The 16,502-nt window shown below is 32.8% G+C and overlaps 1 protein-coding gene and 1 pseudogene across 12 annotated transcripts; both read right to left on the bottom strand.

Moving 5' to 3' along the window:
- Nucleotides 1-821: 821 nt before the first annotated feature.
- LOC114288238 (loganic acid O-methyltransferase-like) lies at nucleotides 822-4,109 on the bottom strand (annotated as a pseudogene). Its single transcript, XR_003638160.2, has 3 exons — nucleotides 3,985-4,109; nucleotides 2,092-2,717; nucleotides 822-1,207 (listed from the first exon to the last, which is right to left on the bottom strand). The product of XR_003638160.2 is annotated as a loganic acid O-methyltransferase-like (transcript).
- Nucleotides 4,110-5,995: 1,886 nt separating this feature from the next.
- On the bottom strand, nucleotides 5,996-15,757 carry LOC114288236 (vacuolar-processing enzyme-like). 11 transcript variants are annotated; one of them, XM_082870560.1, is made up of 7 exons: nucleotides 15,537-15,698; nucleotides 15,211-15,325; nucleotides 9,219-9,275; nucleotides 8,137-8,301; nucleotides 7,894-8,047; nucleotides 6,273-6,343; nucleotides 5,996-6,182 (listed from the first exon to the last, which is right to left on the bottom strand). In XM_082870560.1, exons 2-7 carry the CDS (start codon nucleotides 15,232-15,234, stop codon nucleotides 6,171-6,173), a joined length of 483 nt encoding a protein of 160 aa, XP_082726686.1. In that variant the 5' UTR covers nucleotides 15,235-15,325; nucleotides 15,537-15,698; the 3' UTR covers nucleotides 5,996-6,170. The 11 variants fall into 11 exon arrangements, with proteins under 11 accessions (XP_082726686.1, XP_082726687.1, XP_082726684.1 ...); XM_082870561.1 differs by lacking the exon at nucleotides 15,211-15,325 and having other exon boundaries at nucleotides 6,273-6,347; nucleotides 9,143-9,275; nucleotides 15,537-15,745; XM_082870558.1 differs by lacking the exon at nucleotides 15,211-15,325 and having other exon boundaries at nucleotides 9,143-9,275; nucleotides 15,537-15,745.
- Between the last annotated feature and the right edge of the window lie 745 nt (nucleotides 15,758-16,502).

Below are 16,502 nucleotides of genomic sequence, written 5' to 3'. Positions count from 1 at the left end.
TGTTTCACTAATGGAGGTTCAATGTAGAGCACACCTACCATGATGCATAATATCCTTATTTGCCTAATAATCTCAATTTTTGTTACCTATAATATTAAAATAGGTAGGGGAATGTTAGCAGGTATTTTAATATTATAATGTGTTAATGTGTTATCGTTGGCTTTTCTTTTCTTTCCCTCCAAGTTTTCAAGTCTCCTCATTCCTATCCTTTCCAAGACTTCCAAGGTAAGTTTCCAAGTCTTGGTCAAGTCCACCATGCTTATCTATCCAAGTCTTCTCCAAGTCATCCGTTCCTTATCCACCAAGACAATCTCCAAGTCTTTGCAAGTCTTGGTCTTGGTCTTGGTCCACCAAGACTTATCCATTCAAAGTCCATCTTTACTTAGCCACCAAGATAGATTCTTATATATAATTTGAACTATGTCCTATCTTGGGTGAACACGAGAAGTGAAGAAGTTTTGGTTGTGTTGTTATGTCTTGAGTGAGATTATCAGGCAAATAAAAAGGTGTGTGTGATAAAGCTTTGGGTTTAACCAATTGTGCAGTATTGGTGAACCATACGACTTAGTCGGGTTGTTGTATCCTGGGGGGGACAAGTCAAGGTTTTTCTGCTGCACCGGTGTGAGGCTTTGCCTAACCGCAGAGGGCTTGAATCTCCTTAAAGAGAGCAAATTTCCCGCGCCTCAGCCCTTATATTAATTGTTGTAACTTTTATTTTGTGTATTTTCTGGTGTTTTATTTGTAAGTATCACCAACAATATTTTTTATTATAAAAAATCATAACTTTCTTGCGATGTGCACCTTTTTAAAGTGTCCACATTATAAATTTCTGCTCACTATGTTGAGGCAAAGGCAACATGAACTCAAATAATTTACGCTTTAAAACCAAAAATAGTTGGGTTCCTTTCACGCACCTTGATTCCAACATGGAGGAAATCTCCGCGGATTTATTAAGAGTTCATTCAAACAGTTCTTCAAAGATCTTACTCCCAAAGTGTTTGATGAAAATTCCTTCCAAGCCAACTCTAAAGTGCATTAGTATTGTTGGCACATTAGTTGGTCCATCATTGTTTGGCCTGGTATCACTTACCACCATTCTCTCTATGCTGAAACACCCATTTCTTTCTACTAGCTTTGTCATCTCTTTGGGAGAGGTAGTATACAAAGGCAAATTGAAGGAGTCCACTTCATCTTCATTGATCATTCCCTGGCACAAAGATTAACATTAATGTCTTGGCCTTGGAGGTCCACTCTCTTAATCTCACTCAAGTAACATTAAAATAGGACACAAATTTATGAAAGATATAAAGATTCATTATGCATTTTAGTTCAAAAATATTCCTACGAATTTAATAGAACAAGATGGGAAGTCGTAATTTATTTATTTATTTTTCAATTGAGTTCAAAATTAAGAAAAAAAGTAGAACACATTTTTGGAAATTCTTTTTTTTTTTATTTCTTCTAATTTTATTTTATTCTCTTTCTTTATATATATATAAGAATATATGAAAATTTTAATTGGAAATTCACTTTCGAGGGTCTCCTCTTGTGAAGAATCTCATTAAAAGCTTGAAATTATCGTGAAAATTTCTACCTATTTATAAGAAATTCCAAAAAAAACTCGAAAAATTCATGTGGAATTCATTCAAATGCATTAGAGGGAGACTTGAAATTTTGATATCCCTCCAAAATTTTTGCTCTTCTTTCAATCAAATTATTTGAATTAAAATCATATGGAGGGAATGTTGAATATTTGATTTCTTCTTCCAAAATTAAAATTAATAATATTTTAAAATATATTATTATATTTTTCAATAAAAAAAATATTAGGAGATATATTTAAGATAATTAAATATTTTTAATTTATAATTTTATTACTTATATTTTTATTTAAATATAATTTTAACATATTTATTACGTCACGGTTCGATTCCGGTTCAACCCTACGGTTGAAATGGTGACCCGTCCACTCGATCCCTTTTCCGATTTGCTCACCGGTTCGATTTTTAAAACATTGATCCTAAGTATATGTTCAGACTTCTTGTCCAAACATTAACCTCCTTTATTGAATAATACATAAGTTTGACTCACCAATTTCACCATATCAAGGAGACTCTGGTTGAAAGCATTAAAAAGAGGACGAAATGGGTCCTAAGAATATTGAACGCCATCAGCGAGACTTGGGATGATCAATATCATCATTCCTCCAACTATAATCTCATCAGCTCTAGCATTGAAAAAGGTATCCATGTCCTTTGCAAATTGAGCTGCATAAACATTAGCGATTTCTTTCGAGGCAATTGTATAATGAATCTTTCCCTTGTTCCATGCAAGAGAGCCATTGTCCAACAACTCTTCTGGTACCTTTAGAGAGCCAATGGAGTGCAAAAGAGGAATACATCAAATGGATAGAAGACTTGGGGAATAACCGACCGTAGAAAGAGCCTGGCACTCCAGCAGCAAAGTATTGCCTATCAGGAGGCAAAGTAGTGAAAAGAGTGTTGAAATCATTGGCATCTCAGTTGTGAGATTTTTTTAATGGTATTCCATTCAATGGCTTCTAGGATACTTTTCATAGCATTGAAAGTGTTTGGCCCAACAGAACAATCCAAATCTGCAATTCTAATAGTATTTGAACTAAAACTAAGGCTTGTTATGTCAAACTTCTTAGCAATTGCCTCTATGATCATTTCCTTTACAACATTTATGGCATCACCCTGCAAAAATAGACCAAATTTATATGTATTATTGTTGCCATCATCACTACAAAAAAGGATTCAAAATATTTAATTTGAATTAAGATATAATCTTAATTAAGATATAGATATTTAATGAGTAATAGATTCAATCGTTTAGAAAATCAGTTAAATAGATTAAATTTTCTTTTATCTGTTGCATGTCGGACAATCCGTAGTAACTTGCTAGCATTAAGGTGTAAATAACCTTAGAAAAGGCATGTGTAGAATTTCAAAAAGGAGTTTTACAAGATTTATTAATAAATTAGTCCGCATTTGGAAGCATAGTGGACTTAAAATTAAATAATTTAAAAATATAATAATAAACAAGACTATTGTTAAAATTATAAATCAATAATTGTAATTACAAATTTTGATTAAAAAAAAAATCATGATACAACAAAACTTAAGGGGCAAGTGTATAATAGACAAAACCTTAATGGCATGTTTGATTGGAAGGATTAGAGCATGGGATTGGGATTATTAATCCGCGGGCTCAATTATCCTATGTTTGTTTTGACATTTTGTTTTAGGATTATCAATCCAATGGATAATTAATTCAATAAATTTGTAGGATTATTAGTAATGGGGTAGGGGTGGGATTATGAATACCACACTAATTTGATTGGATTATTAATACCTCACTATTAGTCTTGTGGAATCAAACATGGCCTAAAAATGTTATAAGGATCGAATTGGAACAAATCAAAAAGTTGAAATTGATGAAATTCAAGTACAAGTACAAGTACTAATCTAAAACTTTGAAGAAATTAGGAGGACCGTTGATGTAATTGGCCATTTTCTTTTCTAATATTAGTTCAAGACTATAATGAAATTTGGAGATCATCACTTCTCATCATAATGGGAGGAACTCCTACAAAAAAGTTTAGTATTTTAGGGAGTCATGTGTCATTTTAATTGGTGTTGCAAGTTTTGGTTGAGATTCATACCAATCTTTGTTCACACACAAAAAATTCATTAATATGAATCTAATTTGATAAATGTTCATGAAAAATTTTACATATATCAATTTTTTTCAAAAACACAAGGCCTCTCCCAAACTCAAACCATTTACAAGAGGGAGCTAAATAAACAGAGCATGATATATATATATATATATATATATATTTTAAGAGAATCTTGTAATGAAATTTATTTCTTTACATCTTTAGTTGGGTGAAAATTTTCACAATAATGATTTGATTATTATTATTCAACCAAAGAGATATATATAAAATAAAATAAGTACCTGATATCGAGAATTTTTGGAATAGCTGTTGGCTCCGTCTCCACCATTCATTGGAAACTCAAGGTTGCCACTCATCTTTCTCTCTCTTTCTCAGTATAGGTTTGTTGGGCTGGGAGTCTTTTGCTTTACAGACAGTTGGTCAACACTTCCGTCTCAAAATCATTTTTTTTTTTTAGAAAATCTAACTTTTTTTTAATAGTGTAATTATTACACTTTAAAAATATTAATATTTCAAAAGGAAAATGAGTTGGACCCCTCAAGGAGGCACCCTCTTTGACCCCTTCTCTTTCTGATTGGCCAGTTTTTCTTTTTTCTTTTTCTTTTCTTCCTTCTCCTCCAATCACCACCCGCCACGTGTGTGTGGGGTGGTGGGGTGGTGATTGGAGGGGGTCTCAATCACTTCCCATTTCAAAATTACCCTTTGATGGTATATTTTTTTAAAAATATTAATTGTTATAATTGTACTTTTTGTGTTATTAATGAATTTAAAAGAAAAACAAAATAATAAATCTTATTATTTTAGTGCTTAATTTTTGAAAATGGAGTAATATTTTAGGATAATGAAAAATAGATAAGGGACTAATATTTTGGAACAAATGAAGTATATTTATTAGTAATATAATAGATTCAGACATAAAAATTCAAAAGTCATCCAATATTTTATATCAGTGGCTCAATTCATTTTATATGTGAATCTCATACTATACTATTTCAATCTTCACCCTATATCACTCTATTCGGAAAAATCTGTCATTGTCCATAGCATTTTTGATATATTTATATAAGGTGTTGGGTGTCATATGCCCAATTATAATATTTGTGATATTTATTTAATTATAATTTATTGTGATATTGGTTATGATTTATTGTTCTACTAGTTATGATCTCTTGTGATTTTTAGTGATTATGATAAAAAAAATGTTTTTAGTTACTCAAATAGTGTTTAACTATGACCATTGGTTATAATTTATTTATGAAAGGTTGGTTACGACTTACCGTGATTGTTATTTTAATTCTGATAAAAAAATCTTTCATCATATATTAAGTGATGCTTATTATGATTTTTTTTTTTCTTTTTGGGTCATGACTAAGAAGGTTATGATCTTTTTTTTTTTAAATAACTAAAAATAATTTAATTATAAAAAAAATATGCGTATTGTAAGGTTGGACCGCAGTTACATGTTGCATTAATGATGTGTTGGTACACAAGGACCACAAAAATTTATAAGGTTGGACTTTCAAATCTGTAATTATTTTTCTAGGTAAATTACATTTTGCATTCTTGTACTTTACACCAAATACACTACAAGAAGTTGGATCTTGAATGACGAAATTTTTTTGTCTCAAAAGAGCTAATTTCGATATTATAGATATTTTCTTTTTTGATCAGACACTATAGATATTTATAAGGAAATATTTTCCTCAGCGGTTTCGTCATTGAATGTTTGTCACTAAAAATCACCGTGACGACAAAATAATTGTCACCTTTGAAATTACTTCAGTGACGAAATTTTTTATCACCAATAAAACAACATTTTGTCGCAAATAATCCTCATTTTCGTCACCAAATAGTTATTCAGTACCATATTTATAATATTAGTTGACGAATAAATTTGTCACACAAATCATTGATAAAGAAATAATTTCGTCACAATAAGATATAAAGTCGACGAAATTTTTCGTCTCCAAAAGTCATACATGGGTGACGAAATATTTCGTCACAAAAATATATATACGTGACGGAATTTTTAGTCATCAAACAACAAAATCAATGAAAACTTTCATATATAAGTTACAATAAATTTTGTCACAAAAATATTTATTAGCGACGAATAATCTCTTTGTCATAATAACAAGTACAAATGACGAAAGAAATTCGTCACTAAACTTGTTCTATATTTTATATTTCAATTTAAATTATTATTTCACGAATATTTCTGCTTATATCCTAATAGCCTTTTAATTGTACTAAGAAATCCACTAACTATTATACACCACGCCACAAAAAAAATTACTAAACAATTTATATTAAAAATCAAAATATATTCATCAAACAACTTCAATAATAATCCATGAAGTATACATAACAAAAAAACCATCAAAACAAATCCCAAAATGAATTAACGTAGAGTCTATAAAAAAATTCAACACTCGATCTTGATTTGCAAGTATGCTTCCAAACGTCATCAAAAACCAATCTGCAAAGAAAATAAACAAGAAAGGCATTAACATATTATCAATTACATTGTATAGATAACCGCCATTGCAAAACAAAGAAATGATACTACCCCATCATAATATGCCCAACTTATCCTTCCATCAACTGTGCTATCTAGTGCAATCCAACTCTTGTCCATGTCTGACTATGCCGAGTTAATTCAAGTTAGGTGAACAGGATAAATTTTATATATAAAAAAATAAAAAATAAGGATTTTAATTAAAAAGAGTGAAAGAATCCATCCAGATGAAAATCAATATTTGATATTCTCATAAGGTGAAATAGCGTGAATGAATGGCATGATGTGAATCTATGAATCCATCCAGATGAAAATCAACCTGTATGCCACCGCATATAAGGACTAATTAAAGAACATTGATCAAAGTTAATACAAAACTGTGGTAGTAGGGGGTTGATAATTATCCAAAAACACGTCTTAAAATAAGAGTCATAATGACAAAAATCACATAAAATAAAATAGACAAAATCTCTGTTTCCCAATGGTTAAGTACATTTTTCTTATTTTCCAGTGTATCAACAGAGAACTACACCAATATGTGAAAATAAAAACACAGATATTTCAGGTTGACATACTGTGAAGACCTCAAAGCCCAAATTGGACCTTCTGCCAGGTGTGGTCAAACATTGCTTCCTATGTTTTTTTAAAAAAAATTGCTTCTACTTGCCAAGAAAAAAGCATGGGGTATTGACCAAAACATTAGGTTTATGATTTAAAATGAAAAAAAAAAAAAAAAAAAAAAAAAAAAAAAAAAGAAGTTAAATTTATTACTTTGGAAAAGAGAGTGGGTGTAGGGGGAGCAGGCAAGAGAAGGAGAGGGGAAAGGGGAAAGGGGAGAGGGCTGAGGAGAATAAGCAGCTTTATTCTAACAGTAGTGATATACAAGCTAACAAATTTCATAAACTTTTCTCACTTACATGAGTTGTTCCAATCATGTAACTTTAGTGGGTCCTATTTCAAGTTCCATTTCTACAAGCCACATCTGTGAGTTTGTATAGTATTTTTCCCATTCTAATTTTAATGTTTACCGACCAAAATTTGAGCCTAGACTGTATATTCTCAGGGAAGACAGAAAAATTTCAAGTGAACAAATTATTACCATATTTGTAAATTGCCGTCACAAGACATCCAAGAACTAAGTCAATAAATGTAAATCGGTTATTTCCTTTTGAACAAGGGCCTCCCGAACATTTTCATTTCCTATAAGAGTGGCTAGGTAAGTATTCCCCCTTTCGCACACTTTCATGAATCTAAAGTCCAGAAACCAACTTTACCCTTTTCTGTTTTATATGAAGTTTAATATCAAAATAGAGCACAAGAGAAGATTTTGGACTGAGGCTTCAGAAATCTCTTAATCACCTGAATTCCATACACCTAGATCAGAAATATAACCTCTTTTTTTGGGCTTTCCATGATAAATATATTAGAAATGCACCAAAATAGGTTAAATACAAAGTTCCTACATTGTAAAATTCCAAAATCATCCAGATAGAGATTTTTTTGAATTGGTGATAGACCAAATTGCTAAAGGATCCTCTCTTCTAACATACAGGAAGTCCACAGTATATTTTTTTGGTTCCTTATTTTCTCAAATATAGATACAAATGAATAGTCAATCCAAGCAATGAATGCTCAAGAGAGAGAGAGGAAGAGAGAGAGAGTGCTTACTCACCAAGCACCCCAGGACCCCCATGATCACTGTAAAATATGAAAATATGGTCATTTGGACCACTATCCACAATCTTTCCACTTCCCCCCGTAAGAGCAGTCTTATTTCCATGGATAACAGAAAAGAAGTTAACAATGACATTTTCCGCGGTATAATCCTGCTCAGACAAAACAGCCACCAAATGAGAAAGAAAGAATACAATTTCATTAATTTAACATTGACCTAATGCACAAAAAGGACACAGACCCTTGGCACTTCTTTGTATACATCATCGCCATAGGGACTGTTGATTATGATTCCAGGCCTGGGGTTCTCTTCCTTTTGAGCAATGTCATCATACATGAAAACAATGATGTTTTCATCTTTAAGCCCACCTTTCTTCAGGAGTTGATAGGCATGACAAACATCAGCCTAAAAAAGAAAACTAAAACTATTAGAATCAATAAATGAAAGGGAAAACACATAAAATAAAAGTAAGCCCTGGATTGAACACACATAAATATGTCATGAGATTCATGATATTAAACTGTGGAGGTACATGGAGTCCAGGAAATATATCAACCCCCTTTTACTAGTCATTAACTTTAGTCTCCTTCCAATCATTATTAAGTAGGTGTTTGGCATGCACTAAAAAAGTGCACTTTTTTTGCATACATACACTTATTTGGGTCACATCAATCAACATCTACATTTTTTTATAAAAAAATCAAAAAAGTACACTTATTTAAAACATCCCAAACCACCCCTAAGAAAACTCTCTGCATCCTTCACCTTTTCTTTTTTTTTTCTTTTTTTATAAGTCATTCATTATTTATTTAAAACTACAATCAATCACTTCCTGCATTCCAGAAACATCAATCATAACCACGTTTGCCACGTCTTGTTCACAAACTAGACAATATATTTGATTTTCTCATAAGGTGAAATTGCGTGAATGAATGGCAAGTTGTGAATCTATGAATCTATCCAGATGGAAAACAGCCTGTATGCCACTGCATATAAGGACTAATTAAAGAACGTTCATCAAAGTTAATACAAAACTATGGTAGTAGGTACTCACTCATCTACATCGGAAAGTGGACAGCAACAAACAAATATTTAACATAATGCAAGTTCGACAAAAATATCCATTGAAAGATTAGAAGAATAACATAGCTAAGCTAAACAACACAAGTCACAATGCTGCGTACGAAATTCAGATAAAGTTATCATGTAGTATGTTGCGTAGCATTCACTAAAATGAGTATAGTACACCATTAAGTAGCCACCCAATTAAAAATAATATATGCATCAACTTCCAACTATTGGGCCCACAGAGAGAGCTCAACTGTATTCGAGGTATGATCAGCATGATTAGTTGAAGGGATCTCCCTCCATAGAGCAACCTGAACACAAAAAAACAAAACACCGATGACTAGTGACAATTTCAATTGGTATGCTATGCAAATAGTTTGGAGCACATATCATCTAAATTAATCAGCAACTCCATCTGTCATCCTGTTGTTAAGTGAGGAAAAGTAGAGAACAAAAAAGCACATATAATCTAAGTCATATTTTCCTGCATCAGTCAAACAAGCCGGAGGTTTAAAATTATGCCCACAAAAGGAAAAACAGAGGATTATAATTTATAAGCTTCCTTACTTTTTCCCTCAAAAGCTTCCCCCTGGAACATTTTTCTCCCCAACCAAACAGAGCATCAAGCTTTCACAAATTTTTGTTGCACCAATTTGCATAAAACAAAGAATTACAGCAATTTACAGGAGAAATAGAACCAGTACTTTTTTAATACTAGATATATAAACACTTCTAGACTACTAGTTTTTGTCTGAAATACCTACATAAACTGAAACCATGAAGTTTATTAAATTTTTACTAATTCAAGCTCATTCTATCAAACAAGATTATTAGAAAAATAGACATACCAAACCAAACCCTTGTGTCCCGATCAATTGGGGGTAAATGCTATATACTCAATTAGTAAATATTTTAATATATATATAAATATCCCACTGCCAAAAAAGAGTGTTTCCTCTCTTATCAAATGCAATGATAATTATAATGTATAATTCTCTATTATAAGCAGTAAATGGGCAGATATAGGGTCTTGATCACCAATTCACCATAAACTCATTTCCAGGCACTAACTTTGAGTTCGGAATCAATTTACCTATTACCTGTACAAGTGAAGTCTTAAGTGCCAAAATCTGGCACTTGGTAAAATACTTAAATCTAAAGTTTGCAAGAATACGCAGGTTCATAAAGTGTATGTATATATATAATTGTAAGGTTAATTCAAGTATTTATTTATTTATTTATTTATTTCAGATTGAATTTAAAGGGTACTCTTATTAGATTGTTAGAAGTGGGCATATTAGTTTATTATTTTCATTTGCTCATTTATTCTCCATCTGTACCATAGTCATATTCACTCAATATGAAGAGTTTTTAAAATGAGTATGCAAAATGTCTTAGCTTTTGGAGTTGGAAACTTTTATGTTTCTTCAGATGGGCAGATGCTTTGGAGACTGCTCACTAGCCTCAAAACACTTAAAAAAACCTAGAAATAATTTACAGTAAAATGTTCATGTAGTCTAATGATTCCTTAAAAGATATCAGTGACGATGAGCATTTGTCAACCATTTATAGGATCACAAAAAACATTCAAAATTGGTGCAAGAAACTTATGTACTGGACCTCACTCCCTTGAACTTGTAGTTGTTGATCCAGTTTGAAGTAAGAAACTTGTCTACTTGACCTCATTCCCTTGAACTAGTAGTTTTAGATCCATTTTGAAGCTAGAAACTTGTGTACTTGACCTCATTCCTTTGAACTTCTAGTTGTAGATCTGGGCTCTATAACTTATGGAGCTTGATTCCTCAATTGAGTGTGGATTTGACAAATTAGACTTCGTTAATTTTTTATTAATAGTAATTCTCCTAGCATAAATGTTGGCTGGAGTTGCCTGAGATATATTTTTTTCTAGTTTAATCTTTCTTTCTGTCAGTTAACTGTTCAGGTTGCTAAGATTGCTCTACCTTAGGTTGTCTAGACTTGGCAATTGTCTACCATTTGATGTGCTTGTGCTACTTTTTCAACACAAAGTGGTTAATCTTAGATTCTAGTTTGTTCTTGCTGCCTAGATTAATGTGATAAGACTCTTCAATTTTCATGTGTGTTCTCTCTAAGATTACTTGGTACAGAGATAGTTGTTGGCATTCTCTGTACAAACCTAGCTCTCCTGTTGAGGTGATTTAGAAAAGAATTGTCAATCCTGTAAGGTTTCGAATTCTTTCTATGAAGAACTTTAATAAGAATGCCACTAGTGATTGGTTTATGGACAGATGGAGGCTCCCTTCCTCTGTACTGAAACTGAGGTGATTTCTTATGGCTATGGCACTAACGCTCTGAATCTTGTATGCTTGGACTTACTACTCTTGCAGGTCTCCTTAGGCTGTGGAGGCTTGTTGGCTGGAGCTGCTTCTTATTTCCTCTAATGAGCTTCTTTGCAGGTCCTGCTGGTACCTCTTCAGGGATGCTGAGGGTTGAGTAACGTGATATTTAGGATGAGTTTCTTTGCATTGTTCCCATATGTTTATTTAATTGTTTTCTTTGCAGTGTCTACCTAGTACTGCTTCTAGGGAGAATGAGGGTTGAGATTGATGAGGCCAGATATGTTCGGTTACTGTATTTCTTGGATATTTGAGTGATGTGAGTTCCTATATGTGGGTTGAGTGAAAGTGAGCACATATGTTTTTACCAGCCAAAAACAATAACTAAGCAACCTACCCAAGGCAAACAACAAACAAAACAAAGCCTAACAAAAAGATGCAGAACTCAATGCCCCATAAAGAAGCACCAGCAAAGCACTAGTAAACTAAAATAAATAAACCTAATAGAAAAAAAAAAAAAACCACAAAAAGGAGAAGCCAACCAAGGGAGCAAGCCTTCTCAGTAGGCCAAAGCAGTAGCCAAAAGCAACAACACAACAGCCAAACAGTAGGCCAAACCAACCATAGCAGCAACCAAGCAAACCCACCAAAGACTGGACATCCAAAAATAAGTAAAAGGACCAACTGAAGACCCATTTTCCTACATCCAGTAGCTAGCACAATCAAGAAATCAAGGCAAATGGGCAGCAACAAACAAGCAACTTGAACTAGCAGTGCCATGGACATGGATTACCTAATGGAAGATGGGCTATGAACATGCCTAAGAGAAGCAGAGATTAACAAACTAAATCCATGTACAGCCCACATGGTAGCGTTAAATGAAAAGAAAACAAATAAAAAGAAAACTCCACACAAGTTTAGAGACCACATAAACAAAGAGAGATGGGGTCTGTGAACTTGCTAACAGGAGGAGAGCTCAAAACAGCCTACAAGGAGGAACTACTCAAAAAGAAGATGACCACAGCCAACTAAAACAAAGGCAAGAAATAACGACAGTAGCAGAGCATCAAGCATCTACAAGGATCCTCAAATAGCCAGGCATGGTATCCAAGAAGAATCAGGAGGCTAGTCCAACTAGCAAGGATGATCACAGAAGCAAAGGAATCAATCCAAATCATAACATAATTAGTCGATTTTATTTTTTTATGAATAACCTAAGTACAATCTTGACCTTTTCACTCCCTCAACCTTTTTAATTATTAGCTAGTCATTCTTTAATTATTAAAATAAAAATTCATTATAAATCTTGACCTTTTAACTCCCCCAACCTTTTTAAACTAGAATTGCAATTAGCACAAATAAATACTACCAAACAATGTCAAAGATTCATCAAAGAAGCAAATTAGATGTTAGTATTATTCAACCTCCAATAAGAAAACATTATTTTAAGACTCATGAAAAGTGTTTAATCTGAAGTTAAGAGGTTAAATCTTATTATTTTGGTGATAGAAAGTGTAAATTTAGCAAAAAATAGCAACTTAGCTCTAGAACAAGATAGAAGGGGAAAATTTGAGGAAAATAGAGGGTAGTCCCAATGCACGAGACTCTATCGTTGAGGGGTCTAAAGAGGGTCAAATGTACTCAGTGTTATCCTTGCATGTGAAGAGGTTGTTTCCATGATTTGAATCAGTGATGCCCAAATTGCAATGGAGCGACTTTACCATTACAGCAAGGCCCGCCCTCTCAAAATTTAGGGTTAAAAAAAAGGTTTCACAATGCTTTTACAAAACCTATCAAATTCAGACACTATAACATATTGTAATGGCCGTAAGTACTAATGTGAAAGTGCCATGGTCGACAATGCAAGCAATTTTTCATCACACTAATATATCAGCCTACTACAAATACTATTTCAACGATAGCATTACATAACAATATCAGTGATTTTTTGAAACCAGTCAAAACTTTCCAACATAACAAGGAAATTTCTCAGGATGGGAAAAATAGGGAAACAAAACAGTTTGCACAATTACTTGATATTAGTAAACATAATTAAATAGATAACAAATTTATGGAGTTGGAGTAGCATAATCAAGACGCATCAGCTAATAAACCTTTGCTAGAAATCTATTGACAATCCTTTTTTTTCCCCTTCTATCTACAACAGATAATTAGTTAACTTCCTTGAGGGTTAACCCCCCCCCCCCCTTCTCCCCGAGTCATTATTTCATCAATATGTTATTCAGAAACCTGTTCAATAAGGAAAAACTATTAAGGCAGCGGAAGTCAATCAATGTTGTGAAAACAACCAAGCAAATAAGTAATTGTCTACTTGTCTACCAGGGATAAACATTAACAATCAAATGAATCACGTCTCAATCCCAAATGGGTAGGAACCCAAGCGACTCTGAATCCACTCGCTCGGCCTCTCTGATCCTCCTCTTGACGGGGCTCATCTCTTGTACAGTGGTTTACATGTTTGCGTCAATGGCTTTGAGACCCACCAAAGTTTCTTCAAATTTAGAGTCTTTGACGTTTGCTGGGGGTGATTTGGAGGGAGAGAGTGGGGAGTGTTGTAGAGGGATCAAGATTTTGGAGCTGTGGGGGCCTACTGTGAAGTGGGGTTATGAATTCAAGTTCAATTCTTCTGAGGAGTGTTGTAAGGCTTGTAAGGCCATGTGTACTGGGAATCATGGGCCTTGTTTGTGTGATTCTTGGGTGTTTTGTGGGAATCGGGAGGCTTGTGGGAAGTAGTTCAGTGAGGTGAGTTACAATTTGACGATTGCTTTCATAGATTTTTTGATGATTTGATTGAATTTGATCATTTGGTGTGCTATTGAGGTTATTCTATTTGAATTGGTTTTTTATTCTGAATTGTTTGTGATGGTCAATTGATACAATTTGGCAGTGCATTAGTCAGACATCGATGAGAATTTAACTAGATTTAGTTGTATGAAAAGATTTCACAGTTTGGGCTTTAGTATTAGTTGTGGGCAGCAATTCGGTTATGTGACTTAGAATTTGATGTTTGCTTTTACAGAGTTTTGAATGATTTGATGGAATTTGATCATTTGGTTTATGTTTTTGGTGGTTGTGTTTGGTTTTTGATTCTGCTAAAATTGTTTGTGCTGGTCAATTGATACAATTTGGCAATGCACCGGTTAGATTTTGATGGCATTCAACTAAATTTAGTTGTCTGAAAAGCTTTCACAATGTGCGATTTAGTATTAATCTGCACATTGTGATTTAGTCATGAGTAAAATATTTACAAACATTATACCGCGATTTTAAAGTCATCCAAATGCTGTTTAGTAAAGTTCCACCTTCATTTGATTAGAAATGGACTTTTGCAGCATATTTTCAGAAGTTGTTTACAATTTCATAAAATGCAGTATTCAGAATTTTTTGTCTTATAAAACATTGATAATGTCATTTCTTTCATGTTCTTGATGTAGTGCTAGTTGAAGAAACAGAAGGATACCTTAGCCAAATATATTTAAGAAATTTCATTGTGCTCACAAGATCAATGTCTTTCACTTTCTTAACTCAAATAAAGTAAACCCAAATATATTTACGAAATTTCTGTTCAAATAAAATAGCAAATTTTTTTATTCCTGAATTTTTTTTTTTTCCAAATATTTGTTCAATATGAGGAAATGAAGCACAAATCACCAGAATTGAATCCCTATTTATAAATCTAATCCCTGAGCAGAGCATTAATGGCTAACAATTAACTACCAACAAAAAACCAAAAAATACATATAAACTTGAAAACCCAAATGATAAATCAAACCTTTTAAATCGCTCAATAAAGAAAACAATTCCAAATTTATTTACCAAATGAACAATAAAGCCAGATTATAAGCTAAAAAAATTGTGAATATTGAAAACCCATAAAATCAGAAATGTTTGAAAACAACACTAGTTGTACCCATTTGTTTTGCTCAGACTGCATTGCCAAACATGTCGCAGTGAAAATTCAAGAGAATATATCGATGGTGAAGTGTCCAGAATTGAATTGTGAAGGGGTTTTGCAGGCCCGAGTCCTGTCGTCTCATTATACCCAAATTAGTGTTTGATCGGTGGGAAAATGCGCTGTGTGAATAAACATTCTTGCTTCTCAGAAATTTTACTGTCCTTTTAAGGACTGTTCGGCTGTGTTGGTTGATGATGATGTTGAGTTTGTGACTGTCTGAGTGCCCTAATTGTAACTCAATTAAATCGATGCAATACAAGAAAAAAATAGAGATAAAGTACCTGGGTTTGATGCAGAAAGTGGAGCCCTGTTTATACAAGAAGGGCGTAGGCGTTGAAGGTGTAGTAGTGAGGGCAAAGAGCAATGCAGAGTATTATGTACGTCTGGTTTGATAGAGAGAGAGAGAGAGAGAGAGAGAGGAGGCAAAACAAAAATTAAAACCCTATTTTGAGAGAGATGATAAACAGAAATACATCAAAATTTTCCCACCAAAATTAATGACATTATTATTTCCTTATAAAAAGATCTCAAAAATATTAAAAATTGGTGACGAAAATATATTTTTCACAAATAATTTTATAATTAGTGACAAATTTTTTTCTTACCAGAAGTCCCAAAATTTTGGCACCACCCAAAAAAATTAGCGGGAAAACTTTTGGTGACGAAACTTAATTTTTCTTCACCTAAAAAGAAGTATTTATTGATGAAAATAAATTTTGTCACCAATTATTTTTATTTTTTATTACATGTGACAAAATTTATAAATTCCTCACGAATCACTCTTATTTAGGGACGAAATTTATTTTTTTTACTAATTTTCGTCAGCATAGATTACTTTTTTGTTGTAGTGAAATCTCACTTTAACTCATGTACATCAATTTATGTCAGTCAACCTCCTATACTTCTGTTCAAATCTCACTTTGATTTCTACATATGAAATTGTGATAGTCAACTTCCTGTACTTTTACTCAAATCTCACTTTGATTCCTACCTAAGTGTCAACGTCTCTCTTCTGTTATTTCATTTTTAAATCTTTAACAAAATTCAGTCATGTGACAAAAATATAACTACAAAATGAGAATAAGTGAGGAAAATTATCAATGTTTCCCACCAATACACTTTGTCTTACGTGATAAGCACATGAGAGTTATATAATACAATATATATATATATATATATATATATGTGTGTGTGTGTGTGTGTGTGTGTGTTCACATGGTAAAAATTAGAACGAAAATGTAAGAAAG

The sequence above is a fragment of the Camellia sinensis genome, chromosome 5 (assembly GCF_055761805.1).
Source record: "Camellia sinensis isolate YWXY chromosome 5, ASM5576180v1, whole genome shotgun sequence".
In the NCBI taxonomy this organism is placed as follows: domain Eukaryota; kingdom Viridiplantae; phylum Streptophyta; class Magnoliopsida; order Ericales; family Theaceae; genus Camellia; species Camellia sinensis.
This window is presented reverse-complemented; position numbering and strand designations above follow the sequence as displayed.